Here is a 17,884-nt window from a genome sequence, read left to right on the forward strand (position 1 = left end):
GAAAAATATGAGAAAATTCTACAAAAATGAAATAAAAAATCCTTTCATCTTATTTTTAAATTTTATTATTAAATACTATTTAAGGCTGTTTGGGGTTCTTGAGTTGCAATATTATTTTTTATATTTTAGAACACAAAAGATTATATTTTAAAGAATGTTGGTATCTAGACAGTTGACGGCACTCATTGACTTCCATAGTAGGAAAAAAATACTAAGGAAGTCAATAGGTGCTGTCAACTGTCTAGTTACCAACATTCTTTAAAATATCTTCTTTTCTGTTCAACAGAAAAAAGAAACTCATACAGGTTTGGAACAAAATGAGGGTGAGTAAATTATGACAAAGTTTTCCGTTTTGGGTGAACTATCCCTTTTAAATGATCAGATCATAGATGGTTTTCTGAAAAACTAGTGAATGACAAGTCCTTCTTAGTATAACATTTGACAGCCTTTTTATTGGAGCCTTTATTTTTATGCATTTGTCAAGTCTAGCTTTTAAACAATGTAAAGTGCTACTGTACGTAAATAATATCTTAAATTCCATATGTGATCATTTGGAAGTTCCGTTTAAAGTTTCATAACAAATTGCCTCCTTTCATTTATTATTTTCCCCCGTGAGCAAGCCAAAGGTGACTGTGGCATGGAAAGTTCTCCTCTGGCTGTACAGTGTGAACATATTGCCATTGAAAATTTCTTGCATAAACATGACGGTGAGTTGTGCTGAAACTTACACTTTCCAATTCAAACCAGAATTTCAGAAGCTTTGGCACACGGAGTAAACGGATGAAAGTCTCAAAATCCAAATGAATCAAATGAGATTGACTCAGAAAAGACGTCAATGAATGAACGCGTGTCACCTGATCCACAAACCCACATATTCTTTGTTGCATGCGCAAATTATGATACAGTAATACAAAAGAAAACATTTGTATTCAAAAAAATGTCTCTACTTGTACAAATTGCTACACATTCATTCAATTTTGAATTTTGCACACGCAAGTTGAAAGGCATTTGGTTGTAGATAGTAAAACATATCTGCAACCTTTATCAAGTTCATGGATTATAGTCTAGAGCTCGCACGTGTTGATAATTTTGACACTATATTCATCCCACACTAGACTAACTAGGGAACAACAATTGAACACAGTGTAGTTACTATCCTCTGCCTTTGTAGGGCACTGCTGGCTACCAAACCATCTTCTCATTCCCGAGCTGGAGTTGGAGTGTGAGAGAGATGTATAAGAACTTTTTTTTACCAAAGAAAGCGTGTGCTACTGTATGCACACTTCATTCCAAACCCATTCCCTCTGACCAGGAGCCAGGAAGAGCTTTCACTTACATACTAAAAACAAACATGGAGGGACAAGTCTGAATGACGCACAGGAGCCTTCACAGCCTGCTGTCAGTGCTTCCTGTCTGAGAGACCAACTGCTCTTAGCAGACTCTTTTGGTCTGACACGGTGCATGTGAGTGTGTGTGTGTGTGTTTATGTTATGTAGAACAGCATAATTGCTTTACACTTAAAAAAAAAGAAGTTATAGCTGGATGTTCCTTGAAAGAAAAAATAACTTGAAAAGCAAAATTATATACAATAGTTATTTTACTATTTTATTCTTGTTTTGTGAATAAATCTCACTAAATTTAGTTAGATGTGGGTTTTAAACAAGAACAATATTGGTTAAGTATTGGTATAAATGCTTCTTATTCTTGTATACACTCAAATAGAATATGTATACACACATTCACATATACGGATACAAATGCTTCTTCTTTCCTGACACATCATTCTGTTGTTGACAAGGTTAAAGGTTACAGGTGCCTCTCTGTCTTTGACATCCTGTCCCAGGTTTCCTGCTTCCTCTTTTTTTCAAAAGCCCTACAACACAAACCAAAGAGCGTTGGGTAAAACATGCTGAGGCCAGTGCTAATTAATCTTGTGCCCATTCTTTTAGGTAATAAACATATATACTTTTTCAGTTCTTTCAGATGTATTATATTTCCTGAGGATTGTCCCCATAGATCTTAGTTAGGGTAGCGCCATATTTAATTTCTGACAGGAATGAAAACGAGGCTGTGAGGGATTGAAGTACGTTCAATGGACTGTAGTGTTGTTCAACAGCATGCCAAACGAAACAAAGAAATTTCACTAGAAGAAAACTCCATAAAACAATTTTGAGTATTGAAAAATACATGTGATCTAGGCCCTTTATACAGCGAATGCCATTGTAAATCCTCTATCCCTCACAACCTCATTTTCATCCATGTAAAATTCAATATGGCGTCTACCCTTACTAAGAGTTCTACTACTCTCAGACAATTTCCGGCGCCGTTTTGATTTTGTATGGACATAGGCCTATTAAATATCCTGACGAGTGCTTGTTACATTTTTTTGTCTTGCGTTTAGTACATACAGCAGTTTCTTTGACATTGCTTTATGTGTATATTTCATATTCTCTCTATGTCTCCCTCTCTCTCTTTTTTTCTCAGGATATAGGTGTTGTCCATTGGGGAGGAAGGAAATTCTGTCATTTAGAACAATGGGTCTGCTTCTCTATCTATAGACGCAGAAAAGGGGAGAAAGAAAACTAGAAAGAAATAGAAAGCAAGAATAAGGACTAGAGGACCCTTGTAGAACAACTTTTACAGCGAAAATGAAAAAGACATGCTAAAAACTGGGTGAAAGGACAAATTCCGGTAAAGCAAAGCAAGGCCTCATGCAGAAAATGGACTATTTAAGCCTTATTATTCTGGAATAAGGAGACACAGAGCCGACCTCCACTGGTATTTATTTTATATTATTATAATACACTTCACAAACAACAACAGCCATTCCGAAGATTTATCCTGTTATAAAGAGGAAGCCCGTCACAGTGGGTAAGTCGCATTCAGATCATCCGCTGGTGAGAAAAGCCATTTTACTGATGCAAAATGACAGGTTTGGAGCTTTAGTCAGCATATACTGAAAGCCTTTCCCAACCAAATGTAGTAAATTTTGTGTCTTGGTTGTTCTACATCCACCATTAACTTTGTAGAATGTGATGAAATCAATTATGGTCACAGAGTCAACATATTAAAAGTGAAGTTCACTTTTGAGGATCGACAGAGGGCAGCTGACACTTAGGGGGTCTGTTCAGGGGTTTTCCCCGTCTGTCTGCGAGGATACATGGAGGTGAAGTCCACAGTCAGGGCGGAGGACAAAAACATGTATGTTATTATGCATAGCCGACATTCAGCGCTTTTAATCAAAGTATAAAAAGGATGATATTCATAGAATGTGGTTTGGCTGCATGGCTGATCCTCAGCAGTGATAGTTTCATGTTGGTTGATATCTTCGTCATGGCCTCTTGGCGAAGCCACTTGACTCTTACTTGACTTCCACGAGTTTGCTTAGCTCAGGAGCAACAGTGCCAAACCTCTGCTTTTCATTAGACATGTAGACATGAATGTGAAATAAATCTTTTTCTCAGAGCCATAACTATTCACCGCCTGCCGTCAACTTTGTGGCATTCCCTGCTAGCTGCGTTAATGCTCAGTTACTCATAGACTGTTAGATGACGAAGAATGTATGACACGGCACGTCCTGATTATTCAACGAGATGTTAGCTTTTCCTGCCATTTGTCTACTGAATGTCATTCACTGCCGAGATCTGATTTTGGAGAGTAATACATATCAATGACACAACCCCAGGAAATGAAATCTTTTACAACTTCAAAGTCTTGCACGACGGCTAATATTGATATCTTATGTCAATGTTCTTCTGGTGTTTCTCTGCATCTTTTTTTCTCTGACTGTTAAGACATTTCCCTTTCTTGCTTTTTCCTACTTACCCTGATCCTTCCTTTCTCAATTTATTTTTGTCCATTTTATCTTTCCATTCTCCACACTCCCGTCCAACCCTCACCTCCCTCTCTCACTCCCTCAGATGGAGGAGTCTGGCAGTCCCCGATTTAGGAAGCTCCATTTCCCAGTGGGCTTGTGGATAAATTCTCCACGGAAACACTTTGCCAAGTTGGGAGCTCGTTGGCCCAGTGCAGCATCAGTCAAGTCAGTGTTCTGAACTTTCTCTTACTCTCTGGATCAATGACAAATAAGAGTGTCCCTGATAAAGTAAAGTATAAAAAACGCGTGTTTAAAGGACATGTGCCAAGCTCTTAGAAATGTATTCATGTTATTTTCATATGGAAAAACTTTTAAACCATTTTAAACAAAAGTTTCAGTTTAATGACTCTAAATCAGTCTTGTGTTAAAATAAATATCATGAATTAATAATTCACAAAGTTTTGGGGGAGTCGCACCACATGATATTTTATAAACTAAACAGGTCAAATGATCTAATATTTTTAATATCTGAGACTTATGACCTTGACACACATTCAAGGTCAATAAGAAAAAATATATTTTACTTATGACCTTATTTTGACCTGTGCAGATTTAAAAAAAAAAATCTGCAAGGGCCCTCGCTTCGTTATAAGTTCATGATTCATTAATTTGTATATCTGTTTGTATGTTGGTTGCACCACACATGACCTTGAAAGTTTTCAAATATTTATTCAATACTTTTTCTAAAGAAATGAATAAGGTTATTTTTTCAATAATTTCATACTTTAATAAGTTTTTTTCTTCATTACAATATCAGGACAGTTGTATCACCCAAATAGTTTTGAATTTATGCCACTCAAAAATATTAAAACGAATCTTAATTCAGAAAATTAGAACATGTTCATCATAGAATAATTGTATTCAAGTCATTGTATGATGAATTACACTTTTAATTGTATTTTTGAATCAATTAATTAATCTGGGCAAAAAAAATAATACTACTTTCTCTACATTTGTGGCACGAGTAAGTGACATATGTTTACTGTCACTGTGTTAACATTCCTCCTTCCAAATAATGATGACACATTAATGAAACAATTGTATGTGACATCAACATGTCTGTACATACAGTACCTCACTGAGTATGTAGACAGCTTATACAATAACAATTGACATACAATAAATGATTAGTAAATCACCTCCTTCCTGTTCCTTCATTTTATCAGGTCCACAACTAGCTCAGATGCCGCTTCCCTGCACGAGGCCCCATCATCAGTCCCTTCCTCCCTCTCTCACTCCACCCCTTCTCTTGCCCCACCCTCTCCATCCCCTTCTCCTGCCTTCCTCCGCCCTCGCCCAGCCAATCAGCAGTCCAGGGCCAAAAGGCTGTCTCACCTCTTCCTGAGAGGCCGGTCCAACAGCGACCGAGACCGCGCCATTGGAGAACGTGAGAGGGAAATATGGGCGCATTCTGCCACCCCTTCATCACATCACTACCTGCCTCCTGCTTCCTCTAACGCCCCTGGGCTGGTCAAGATCTATGGAGATGCCCTGTCCAGTGGCGCTAACTATCGGAGCCTCCTGGCAAATATACACTCCACTGCTCGCCAGCTCATTCAGCAGGTCATCACCCGCTACACTGAGAGAGAACGAGAGAACGAGAGTGAAGACACAGGTATTTCATTCCCTGTAATGGTCAACCAGTTTAGTTAGCTGTTGTGGTCACTAATGTGTACATTTGTAAAAAAAAAATACAGTCCCATAAAATGATGCCAATGATGTGGCCACAGCTGTCAAAATCCCAAAAGACAAAAGCACCATAAATGTAACTAAAAAATGTCTTTCAAATGTGCCTGAAGTGTCTTGTGTCTTTCACAAGTCTGAAAGACATTTTTTGGATACATTTATGATGCAAATGATCTGGCCACAGCTGTCAAAATCCCAAAAAAGACAAAAGCACCATAAATGTATCCTAAGTCTTTCAGACTTGTGCCCTATAATGCTAATTGTTTTGTGCAATGCCACTGAATGTAGTAAAATATAGTTCACTAGTCACTAGTCAGTATTTTTCACTGATAATTGACCTCCACTGTTGCTCTGAAATCTCATTTGCGAACCTCTTTCAGATTCAGAAATGGCACACAGACATGCCATGCCAGGTTTGATGTCATTAAAGCCAAAATGCCATCAGTCCATTCATTTGTTATGACCAAGATTTGTTTTAATGTTTTAAAAAGAAGTCTCTTATGCTCACCAAGGCTGCATTTATTTGATAAGTACAGTAAAAAAATACAGCTGAATCTTTAGCATTATTACTCCAGCCTTCAGTGTCACATGATCCTTCAGAAATCATTCTAATATGCTGATTTGCTGCTTAAGAATTATTATCAATGTTGAAAACAGTTGTGCTGTTTAATATTTCTGTGGAAACCATGATAAAAAAAAATTCTGGATTATTTTATGAATAGAAAGTTCAAACGAATACCAATTATTTGAAATGGAAATCTTTTGTAACAATGTAAACTAACGGCAAACCTTTGAAGAATAGTGTATTCCATTCCTCACAAAAAATCTTGGAATATAGTGCAATGTCCACATGAATCACTTTTATGGTGCTTTTGTGGTGTTTGAATTGTTGTATGTAAAGAATTAAGTGAAGATTATTCAGAAATACGATACTAACACATTTGGAATGACATTGGGTGATTAAATAATGATTTAGGCAGTTTCATATGGGTCCGCTGCAGCATATTGGGTTCATTCATCCATTATCTCAGTCTTGTAATGGATGAAAAATAAAACATCAAAAGCAAGCTGCAGATAATTAAATATGCATTTGAGTGCAGACATCACAGGTTATATATAGGAAATTAGGCATTACCCGCTCATTGTATCATTCCCCTCTGAATGTCTTGACTTCCTGTTCACCTGGTCAGCTCTCCAGAAATATTCCCCCGAGGACTTCCTGTTATGTGATGTCATTGGAAAGCCCATTCCGCAGCCAGATGGAGCCATTAAATGGCAAACAGAGTGTCGAAGGGGCGTGGCATCCTGGGAATGCCCCTTACAGCTAGTGGATATGTGGAGACCCAAGGATGGTTTTGAACGACGGTTTGAGATCCAGCGCCTTGATGAATACGAGAGGGAGGAGAAAGAGAAAGAGAAAGAGAGAGAGAGGGATGGAGAGAGCTATCAAGGTTGGAACATCATCGTATTTAACTGTAAAAGATTTTACAAGTGTATTAACCAGTGTGGCAATTAATTTGTGGGAAAACACTATTGTGGTAACAGGTGTACGTTGGAGGAGGAGTCGCATGTCTTCTGGGGGTGGTCCAGAAGAAGAACGAGGTCATCGAGGGCGGAACACAGAACTTAGGAGGAGTATTAGTGATATGAACCTGAGTCTAAGACGTCGTCAGGGCAACACTGCCACCAATGACCCTCGGCGTTCTGGAAATGCCTCAAACAATGGAAAGGATAGAAAGAACATAGTGAGCATGATGGCTACTGAAGGTGAAGAGGTAAAATAAAGATACAGACCAACTTTTCAATACATTACAACCTCAATAATGTGAAATCAAATTAATAACGCAGGGCTCAACAATAAGGACTTTTTTCTGCTTGCCCGGTTTTGGCCAGTAGTTCAGATTTCTACTTGTCCTTCCAATATTTTTACCCTTCCAATGGACAAATTGTACATTTTACAACCTCTCCTAACCATTCCTTGTCATGAAAAGTTCAAATTAACAGATGTTTTAAGTGATCTTGATTTCTCCTTGCCCTTCCAACATTTTCACCCCATGAAAGTCTCTCACACAGAGATCCTGACCTGAGCTTCCTTATTGTTTAGCCCTATAATGTCATTTATACCTAATATGACACAACATAAGTCAATGTATTATGTGTGTCGTGATAAATGCATGTAATCCATTCCCAGTACTATCCTTGTGTGATTTTTCAGGTCCCCGGTCCAAGAGGTGGTGGATGTGAGGCGGACAGACGTACTCGTGCAGCAGAGGAAGAGAAAGACACCTGTGACCTGGAAGTGATGTCGCAGAGTCTGATCCTTCCACCGACAGATCGGCCTTACTTCCTGTTACTGCAGGGCTATGACCAGAGCAAGGCTAGACATGCATCAACTCACTTATCTTACAGCCATCCCATGACATAATTCCTGTATTCCTCTAATCACAACATACCATCAAAGCTTTCATACCTTTGAGTGGAATGGCCATTGAACAAACTGCACAAAACAGCCATACAGAAGCTCTATAAACACACACGGGCTGCACAATGCCAACACAAGCATGCTGTGTCTACTGCTTCATCTCTGCACAATGACCTCACACAAGCACATATTGTCGAAAACTGTAACACTCTTCATTCCTTATCGTCGCTGTATTTCTGCAACTTAAGATAGGAGATTGCACAGATTGTAGTAAAGACCACAATGAAGATGATAACAGCTTTTTTCCACTCTCGTTGTTCTCCTTCTCACTCTCTCACTTTCTTGTTTATTATTTGTTCAGGACTTTGTGTTGTACATAATGACGGGTCACACACATGTTTTTGGGCGGAAGCCAACATTCCGTGAGCGTGAGATGGACAGGGAGAGAGAGAGGAAGGGGAAGAGGCCTCTAAAAGTGGACACTTACCTCTCAGCTCCTGACCTGCTTGCCCGACACCTCCTGATCAGAAGAGACACAGCCGTCCCAGAGCAACCACGCGGTCAAGGTACCCTGACACCAAGCTAACAAAAGAAAGACAGATAAAAGCAATGAAGAACATTTCACAGAACGAAACGTAAGGGGTTTGTTGCACCTGGGCTCTGATTTTGATCATTTTTTACATTCGCATTCAATAATGCAGCACCAAGGGTTTCAAACATTCGTGATAAAACAGGAACAGGCAGTACTGACGTGAAGAAACACTGCAATCAGTGTTGGGTGGTTTAACTAAATATCTTTGCATTTGAGCCATTTTAATGATTAAATAGTGCTGCACTTTTTTGATGCTTTTAATGCTGCCCACACCCTGCCCGATTTTCGCCCTGGTTTTCCACTCACCTACAGTTAATGGAAATCACCAACAAAAGCCAGAAATCTGAGGCAAATCTGCACTCAATCATGACTTCAGCTGACGATCACTATGTGTCAGTTTTCAAAGGCAAGAAACTGAGAGAAGTGCCAATGCATTGCAGATGCCCGAGAGGTATTTATGCTGCTGCCCACACACTATAAGACTTCCAAGGTCGTCGGATTTCTGTTCTTTTTACACTGCACAACTGTCGGTCCTCGCCAATGTCAGTTTCATTCTAAACAAATTTCGAATGACAGGACTGCAGACAGGTCTAGATATTTAGTCTGCTAATGCCGCCCACACCCTACACCCTAGCCCTGATTTTCATAAACATTTAATGGAGATTGCCGACAAAAGCCCAAAATGAGAGGCAAATCTGTGCTAGTTCACAGTGACATCTCCGATGCTCGAGAGATATTTTGCATGTTAAATATTGTCGGTGATGCCCGAGAGATACGTAGCACGTTAAATATCTAGACCTGTCTGCAATCCAAGTCCTGTAGTGTGAAATGTGTTTTGAAGGGAATTGACATCGGTGACTTCTAACAGTGTGAAAAGAAGAGCAATGCGATTACTTTGAAAGTCGTATAGTGTGTGGGAGGCATAACACGGACAGCAAAAAGATCACTAGCGACAACCCTTGGAAACAAACATGCAAATCCTTCCGTTGTGCTAGCTTATATTGCTAGCGACGAAGAAGGTCAATATTAAAGTTGACAAGAAATAGAGTTTGCAGTAGTCTTTTCTTCCCTATTGTGACATATATCTGAGTGAAACAGCTTCTCAAACAAGAAAAAATGTAGGACGGGATTTGATTTTGCACATTGGGAATTGATTGGATTGTTGTGGTTTGCTATTGCGGTGATGTCATGTGAGTGACAGGTTGCCCCGCCCTCACACCAGTAAACACATCATCAGAGAAGATAAGAGATGTTGCTGCAAGTAGGAGGGGAAGTTATTTTGATTAAAGATTACAAGGGTACATGAATTAAAAATAAATAAATAATAATGTGCATGGATAAATCATTTATAATAAATACTGTAATATTCCAAAAAAGGTACATTTTTATTTCATGCTTAACTCTTTTACATGCTTGTGAAACGATGCAGGTAAAGACATTCATCAAACAAAAAACTATCAAAACATTAACAATACACAAAAGCACTTAAATACCACAGTGTTTCTGTGTATTTTTGTTCTGTATGTACCATGGTAGTACTGTGGTATATTGGAGTACCAAACAAATACCATTGTTCATGAATATGGTAATTATTCAGTTTGCACAAACAGCAACTAGCAATTTATAGTTTTCTGTTTTAATTCTTATGGGGATTTTGTTTAAACGTGTAAGCTATTAGATCAAATTACAGCTTACTATTTAAAATATTTCATATTTGTTAAAAAATAGCTTAAATGCATAGCAAGCTACTTTTGCAATGTGCTGTAGCTTCTAGTGCAACTAGTTAGCTTAGCTTAGCTATTTTTCTTCTGATGCTAGTTCAGCTAGCAACATGTTTTGAATAGCTTGCCCAATACTGTCTGCAATTATGCTTCTTGTTCTCATTCTTCCTTAGCCTTGGCCCGTCCATTCAGAGGAGGACCTGTCACTCTTAATGGAGCTCCACTTTATAGAGAAGCAGCCCTAAAGCCAGGAGACTTGTTGGGTCTTGGCAGCCACTTCCTTTTCCTTTACCGTGACCCCCGTGTGACCCCCGCCCCGCCCCTGGCCTTACCGCCACCATGGCAAGGTGACATGTCAACTTCCTACGGCCCTGGTGGGATGACAGATAGACAGGAAATGCTTCGGCAGTATCTGGGGTCCACAGAATCACTACTGAGATTCCAGGCCAAACATGCTGATGCCTTGCTGCAGGTAAACACTGATACGATCGAATACTCCTTGATATATCTGTCATAAACAAACAGTAGTGCATGTAAATACAGAGTTCTGACAGGGGGATTTTATCATAATGATTTACTGAACGGAAATCTGTAGACTACAGCGATCACAGCACAGTTCAGCCAACATTTCTGCGTAAATGTTTATAATACGGCATACTTAGTGAGTGTTGCAATGAAACTTAATTTAGGAAAAATATAATCACTGGTGTAACAAATACTGCAGCAGTTTCAGTTTTGCCATGGCATCATAATATTTATTTATACAAATCGGGTACTACTTCTACTTTAATTTCAGGAAATTATTTCGAAGAATTCCAGTCCAGATTCAGGGGGCGGGGCCTTAGCACCTGCCTTTCTTCTGTCGCTCATGATTGACTACGCCTCTAAACATCTGGATCCTGAATTAACACCACAACTGCTTTTAAAGGCAGCCAATCAGATCAAAGGAATTGTTTGGGTAAGTGTCCAAAAGTGCTTTTGTTTTGTTAAACCTATAAAACAGAAATGACAGTTTTTAAATGAATATATACAATTAATAATTAAATAATTATCTTTATTATTATTTTAACAATTGAATTAAGCATTAATCTTGTGCTTTTAGTTAACGGCTCACATCCAGATTTTTAAAAAAGTATTTCTGTTTTGTCATTTTCATCCCATCAAATGTCTACCAATCAAACCAAATGGAATCAAACTAAATGGAATTATAACATGACAAATACTTCTGGGTCTTTTTTAAAAATACAGTACATTTTTAGATATCTTTTTAAGTGAATCATTGTAAATTATGTACAGTATAATATAAGTAAAAATGAACACATTATGTCTGATTCGATGTTGATGAAGTGGTGCTTGAGCCTCACTCATGGGACAAAATAGGCTGGGAACCACTGGTCTAGATGACATTAAATATCATGATATCATAAAGTGTAAAACCACAACCTTTATTAAGAGTAAAGTGAAGCACAGTTGGGCTGTTATGTAACAGCACTGAGACGGTTATTGGAATGCAAAGGTGATATTGAACATGACATGATTTGAACAGGCCATCACTGTTCCTTACACTTTTTCTCTCCTCTTTGGCTCATGCAAAGTTGTTTTGTCAAACTAAGGCACAGATAAAACTGGAGTAACAGTTAAAACACACAACAAACACTAATAGTTTATTGAACGGGAGTGTCTTAAAATGGACTCTCTCTCTGCACTGTTAAACTGTGGTTGAGGAGCCACAGCTGCAGACACAGATAGGCTTTCATTGGAATTTCGCCGTAGTTTGTAAACAGAGGTTGACTGATGTCATTTCCACCCGTTTGGAAAATGTGCTGTCATTGTCCGGACACATCAGCCAAACACTCCCACCCATGCATTCATCCGAGTCTGCATTAATCTCTCTCTCTCTCTCTCTCTCTCTCTCTCTCTCTCTGTTCCATTATTCATCTTTCAGGACAAAATTAAAGAGTTCGGTGACAAACATCCAACACAAAAGTAAGAACCTGCACTACCTCTCCATGCTGTAGATCTGTATACACTGTTCAAACATTGTTGCTCAGTGACAGGCCTGTAAACAGTAAATTCCTATCACCTTACCCAGCACTGAGCATGTGTTGTGTTTTTATGTATTTAATGTTTAAATATATAATTAATGTATGAAAAATAATTTTATAATGAAATAATATTACACAAAAATAAATGTATATACACTGCTTGACCAAAAAAAATAATAATTATTGAGTGATGAGTCAATGATTGGATCATTATTGCAGTGATTATTATGTTTCTATCAATGTTATACTGTATGTTTGGCAACAGTTCTTCTAACCCTAATTGATGGAGTGTGCAGATTTTTATTTCTTAAACAACTATGTGAAAGACACATCGTGGCCATATTTCAGGATGACAATGTCAAGATTCCTCAGGCTCAAATTGTGAAAAAATGGTTGGCAGTGAGCATGAAGAATCATTTTCACACATGAGTCCAGAACTTAAAATCATTGCAAGTCTTTGGGATGTGCTGGAGTAAACTTTATAGAGTGCTCGACTCTTCACAACATCACAAACATCACAGCATTTATTTCCATCAAGAGGTGCATACATTTTTGGTCAAGATCTTGTATTGACAATGCAAGAGTCGAGCACTCAGTAAAGTCTACTTAAGTGTCTTCCTACATGGTTGTTTAAAAAATGTAAAAAAAACTACACACTCCATCAATTAGAGTTAAAAGAACTGTTTCCAAACATATAACATGCTAGAAACACAATAAGCCCTGCAATAACGATCCAATGATTGACTCTTAAGCATTTGCCTATTTAAATCCAAATAGCGACTTTTTTTGGGCTGGGCCAATATATATATATATATATATATATTCACATATATTCTCACCATTGCTGACCAGGAGCAGCCCACAAGCCTTGCCGTTTCAGAGGTTCTCTGACCTCACCTTGCCATAAGGCGGCCATTTCTCCTGCATCCAACAAGTTGATTACAAGAACTGATTGCCATCTAATCTACCCAGAACTTAATATGTGGCCCTATTAAGAGATGATCAAAGATATTCTCTTCACCAGTGCCTGGTCATAATTATTTGGCTCATCTGTGTATATATAACATTTTCACACCAAGGACGATAACTATAATGCTAACGATAAAGATATAGTTCTAAAAATCTTTCTAAATATCAAAGAATAGCAGAATCTAGACCACACCTATAATGATAATGACACAGAGAAACAATGTCATTGGAATCACTTTCAGAAAGTGATGAAAACAAGGACAGCCAATCAGAATCCATCCTGCTTTAAAGAACTTGAGGATTTGAAGCGGTAGATGACAAAACTGTAGTGCGCGCTTAGAATAAACAGAATGATATCATCCGCTGGTGTGGATGCTAATATAGTTATCGTTCTTGGTGTGAACAGAACTTTAGAAATTATAAAACTATTCTTAGATGCCACAAGCTAAAAATGTCAGATGGTGACCAACCATGTATCCAAATTTTAAACACAGTATGAAACAAATAATTTAAACAGAGCAATGTATCAATATATATACAGTACCAGTCAAAAGTTTGGAAACACTACTATTTTTAATGCTTTTGAAAGAAGTCTCTTATGCTCATCAAGCCTGCAGTTAAAAACACACAAAAAAACAGTAATATTATGAAATATTATTACAATTTAAAATAATGGTTCTCTTTTTTAATATACTTTAAAATGTAATTTATTTTTGTGATGCAAAGCTGAATTTTCATCAGCAAGTACTCCAGTCTTTGGTGTCTTATGATCCTTCAGAAATCATTCTAATATGCTGATTTATGATCAATGTTGGAAACAGTTGTGCTGCTTAATATTTTTTTATAACAGATTATTTGATGAATAAAAAGTTCAAAAGAACTGTATTTATTTAGAATAGAAATCTTTTGTAACAATATACACTACCGTTCAAAAGTTTGGGAACAATAACTTTTTTTTTTTAAAGAAATTAGTACTTTAATTCAACAAGAATGCGTTAAATTGATAAAAGGTGATGGTAACGATTTATATTGTTAGAAATGTTTTTATTTTGAATAAATGCTGTTTTTATGAATAAATGCTGTTAACGTTTTACTCATCAATGAATCCTGAAAAAGTATTCCAAAAAAATATATTAAACAGCACAACTGTTTCCATCATTGATAATAACTGAGTATCAAATTATCATATTAGAATGATTTCTGAAGGATCATAAGACACCAAAGACTGGAGTACTTGCTGATGAAACTTCAGCTTTGCATCACAAAAATAAATTACATTTTAAAGTATATTAAAAAAGAGAACCATTATTTTAAATTGTAATAATATTTCATAATATTAGTGTTTTTTTTGTTTTTAACTGCAGGCTTGATGAGCATAAGAGACTTCTTTCAAAAGCATTAAAAATAGTAGTGTTTCCAAACTTTTGACTGGTACTGTATATATATATATATATATATATTGTGCATTTTGTGCACAATGCAGTGGTTTTATAATGTTTTATTTTATTTATGGTTGTTCAGCCCAGCAGAGGCTGAGGTTGAACTTCCTCCCCCAAGCGTGCAGAAGCTCTCATCTGACCTTCAACCTCTCATGTTCTGGATGTCCAATGCCACGGAGCTCCTCAACTTCTTTCAGGTCAAAGTCGAAGCCATGGAAAAAGAATGGGAATTTGAAGGTGAGAGAGAGATCAGAGATTATAGCATGTTTTCTGAAAACCAAAAATACTTGTATTACACAATGTGCCATATCTTCTGCTGTAGACGTGTTATGTCTTTTGTTAAAATAAATCAGTTTTCTCTCATCTCTAACTATCCCATCTTGTCCTTTTTTGGTAAACCTGCTAGTCTAAGCAAACATTATGACCTGCGGATTAGGCCTGAACTTTGAAAATAATTACAATGAGAATATATTCAACATACTGACGTATGGCTGATACAACTCGAATACAAGCAGCTCATGGAGTAAACGTTAAAATCTCTGCCAAATGTCAAAATGTACTCGTCATATAACATATTGTGCATTGTCAACAAGCAGCAAGTTAACATTTTATTGTCAATGAATATGCTGAAACTAATTGCAATTATTATAAATTACCAATGTTAATAATCAGCTACATAGTCACACCTGGGATGGTCTGAATATTTCTCCATGTGATTTTATGGACATTTTGAGTTATGTATGGTAAGTTTTGTCTCACATTAACCCGTAGCCCCGGGTGACCCTGTGCTTTCGGCTGACATGGACACCTGTTCTGAGGCGCTGGCACAGCTGGACGACGTCATTATGCACACCTTTCAGCAATGTGTTTACCATCTGACCAAGGTGAGAGAATGTGCATCAGTGCTGCTTGAATGACCCATTTTTTTTATATGTTTTAAATGTATTTATATCTCATTTCCTCTCTCTTTCAGACATTATACTCCCTCCTCCCAGCACTGTTAGACACTAACCCCTTCTCCAGTGAGGAGAAGAAGAAAGGAAAAGCAGGAGCCAAGGACAGAGCAGGTAGCGAAGGTGAAGGAGACGAGGAAGAGGACGTCTCCACTTTGCCGCCCACCGTGGCTGGACTGGTGGAAGTGTATCGCTGCTCTCTGCAGCTTTCCCGAGAAGCTTGCCTCTCTCCGCCGCTAACCTCCCAAACATTTGGCTACCTCTTCTTCTTCACAAACACGTCTCTTCTCAACACACTCTTGGAGAGAGGTGAGAATTTACAATCAATTGTGTTTGCGCATGGTTTCGAGCAGCGATGACAGAAGCTGACTTGTGATGGCAATGAGTTTATGGCTGGACCAGCAGTGTGATGTTGAAAATGATTTGTTCGTTCCATCTTAAACAGACAGTCTGTTCTCTTGGTCACGTGCGGTTCAAATTCGAACAAATCTGGACCTGGTTCTAGACTGGCTACAAGGAGCAGGCCTTGGAGATATTGCATCAGAGTTTCTAAAGAAACTATCAGTTACGGTCAATTTCCTGTGCATACCTAAGACACGCCTTATTCAGGTGAGAGTCTGAGAACATACGGACCCCTGCGCTGAATATGAAAATAAATACTAGCACAATGATATTTAACATCCATAATTCAGTCACATGACAATAAATTTCCACTCTCTTCCTTCAGTCATCCTGGTCAAGTTTACAGGAAGAACATTCCTTGCTAAATCCTTCCCAGCTTCACCATCTTCTCACTCATTATAAACTTGGACCAACGAGAGCGCCACCTTCCTCATGGGCTCCGCCTCTCGATACCGAGCTTGGAGGTGGTGAGTCACAACCTTAATAAATGAACAACTTATTTTTTAAAAAGTAATGATAATACGCCCCTAAACTATAGGTTACATCAACTTCTTTTACATACACTACTTTTCAAAAGTTTGGGATCAGTAAATGTTTTTCTTTTTAAAGAAATTTATACTTTTATTCAGCAACGATTAATTAAACTGATCAAATGTGACAGTAAAGACATTCAGCTTCAACACCACAGGAATAAATTACATTTTAAAATATATTCACAAAATAGTTATTTCAAATTGTAACAAAATATAATATTACGGTATTTTTGATTAAATAAATGCATTCTTGCTCATCAAAAAATAAAAAAAAATGTTTTTACTGACCCCAAACGTTTAAATTGTATGTAATATACTATGTAATATAATATGTATTATGTATAATATATCATTTTTTTCTTTAATATTATTCACATGTTTTCAGATATTTTTGAGAGTTTCTTGGACCATCCTCCTCTTATCTTGCCTAACGAGACACCTCGCCTGGACCTGACTCAGCCAATCCCAAGCCCTGATCTACTGAAGGAAGTAACACGCCTGCGAACATTCCTGTGGGGGCTCGACCAGGATGAACTTCCTGCTAATCAGAGGACTAGGCTGTAACATTATTTCATTCCAGTTGTGAAATTATGAACATTATCTAGTTCTCATAGAGAGAAACTATCAGTCTTTAGATACTATAGTAGGCTACATAAGGGCCTGTACATGTAAAATTCATTTCAGGTGACATTCCTTCTTTCTTTGCCTATCAAGCACATCTGTTTGATTTTAAAGGATATACACTGGCTTAATTATGAATATGTATAATTAATCGCATTGGTTACCTTAAAGATTTATGTTATAGGAAATTCATTGCCTGGTTGCAATGATAAATGCCAGTTTATTTTACAGTTCTGTTAAAGTAGGTTTTTCACTGTTTGTATTTCTGTAATAAATGACATATATCCCCTGGCATGTTTTATTATTATTATTATTATTAATGGATTCTCATAGTTTGTGAGAGTCTGTGGAGGCCACCTGCTGTTCTATTGATCAACACTGGGTGGCATGATCGCAATGGATTCAACGATTAGTTAGTGAGAAACACCACTGGTCAGTTAAACCACCAGTACACTAAAAAGGCAAATCACTTATGACATATATTGTCGTGGATCAGTATCCTGAAAATTTATATAATGGAATTCTAGAAGGGTTTTAAATTTTAAATAGTCTACTTGTTATATGCCATGTGTTTACAGTGGAAATACTGATACAGGTGCCCTTACAAACATTTACCAGGGCAAC

The 17,884-nt window shown here is 37.5% G+C and overlaps 1 protein-coding gene across 1 annotated transcript; it reads left to right on the plus strand.

The window, feature by feature from the left end:
* The first annotated feature begins 1,161 nt into the window (after positions 1-1,161).
* rasip1 (Ras interacting protein 1) lies at positions 1,162-17,550 on the plus strand. Its single transcript, XM_079895443.1, has 17 exons — positions 1,162-1,463; positions 2,485-2,871; positions 3,921-4,042; positions 5,044-5,492; positions 6,754-7,014; positions 7,109-7,338; positions 7,779-7,940; positions 8,347-8,551; positions 10,472-10,770; positions 11,095-11,256; positions 12,244-12,284; positions 14,834-14,988; positions 15,523-15,635; positions 15,725-16,013; positions 16,150-16,313; positions 16,432-16,573; positions 17,025-17,550. The coding sequence occupies exons 3-17, from the start codon at positions 3,921-3,923 to the stop codon at positions 17,201-17,203; spliced, it is 2,973 nt and encodes a 990-aa protein (XP_079751569.1). The 5' UTR covers positions 1,162-1,463; positions 2,485-2,871; the 3' UTR covers positions 17,204-17,550.
* The last annotated feature ends 334 nt before the right edge of the window (positions 17,551-17,884 follow it).

This window comes from Squalius cephalus, assembly GCF_949319135.1.
Source record: "Squalius cephalus genome assembly, chromosome: 15".
Lineage (NCBI taxonomy): Eukaryota > Metazoa > Chordata > Actinopteri > Cypriniformes > Leuciscidae > Squalius > Squalius cephalus.